Raw genomic sequence first — 563 nt, 5'->3', positions numbered from 1 at the left:
CAGCAGCAGCAGCAGCAGCAGCAGCAGCAGCAAAGATAATTAAAATAAATACAATAAAATAAACATGAAGGATGTTATTTACTGAAAAGCAGCAGCAGCAGCAGCAGCTGCTGCTGCTGCTATGCTGCTGCTGCTGCTGCTGCTGCTGCTGCTGCTGCTGCTGCTGCTGCAGTCGCTGCTAGAGTCGAGCCACAGGGGGAGCAGCAGCACCGCTAGCCTGCTGCTGCTGCTGCTGCTGCTGCTGCAGCTTTTTTGTATCTTTTTTTCTTCTTTTTTGAGTTTGTTTATACTGCAGCATAATTTAGCTGCTGCTTCCTTCTGGCCCGCTCAGCTGCTGCAGGTTGAGGGGCCCCCAGGTTTGTTGTTGCTGCTGCTGCAGCGGCTGCTGCTGCTGCTGCTGCTGCTGCTGCTGCAGCAGCTGCTACTTCGTTCTTCTTCATACGCGTGTGTATTGATTACAGAAAGCTGCAGCAGCAGACACACCAGCAGCAAAACCGCTGCAGCAGCAGCAACAGCAACACCAGCAGCAGCAGCAGCAGCAACAGCAGCAGCAGCAGCAGCTA

The 563-nt window shown here is 53.5% G+C and overlaps 1 protein-coding gene across 1 annotated transcript in view; it reads left to right on the top strand.

Moving 5' to 3' along the window:
• EMH_0037420 (uncharacterized protein) overlaps positions 1–563 on the top strand; it is a gene marked incomplete at both ends in the record, with an annotated part of 3,565 nt that overhangs the window by 1,607 nt on the left and 1,395 nt on the right. The window contains 1 exon segment of the mRNA XM_013495178.1: positions 462–563. Within this exon segment, the coding sequence (XP_013350632.1) occupies positions 462–563 (102 nt within the window).

The sequence above is a fragment of the Eimeria mitis genome, genomic scaffold, assembly GCF_000499745.2.
Source record: "Eimeria mitis Houghton genomic scaffold, Emh_scaff1458, whole genome shotgun sequence".
NCBI classification, from domain to species: Eukaryota; Apicomplexa; class Conoidasida; order Eucoccidiorida; family Eimeriidae; genus Eimeria; species Eimeria mitis.
Note: the sequence above shows the minus strand (reverse complement) of the source record. Positions and strands in the feature narration are given on the sequence as shown.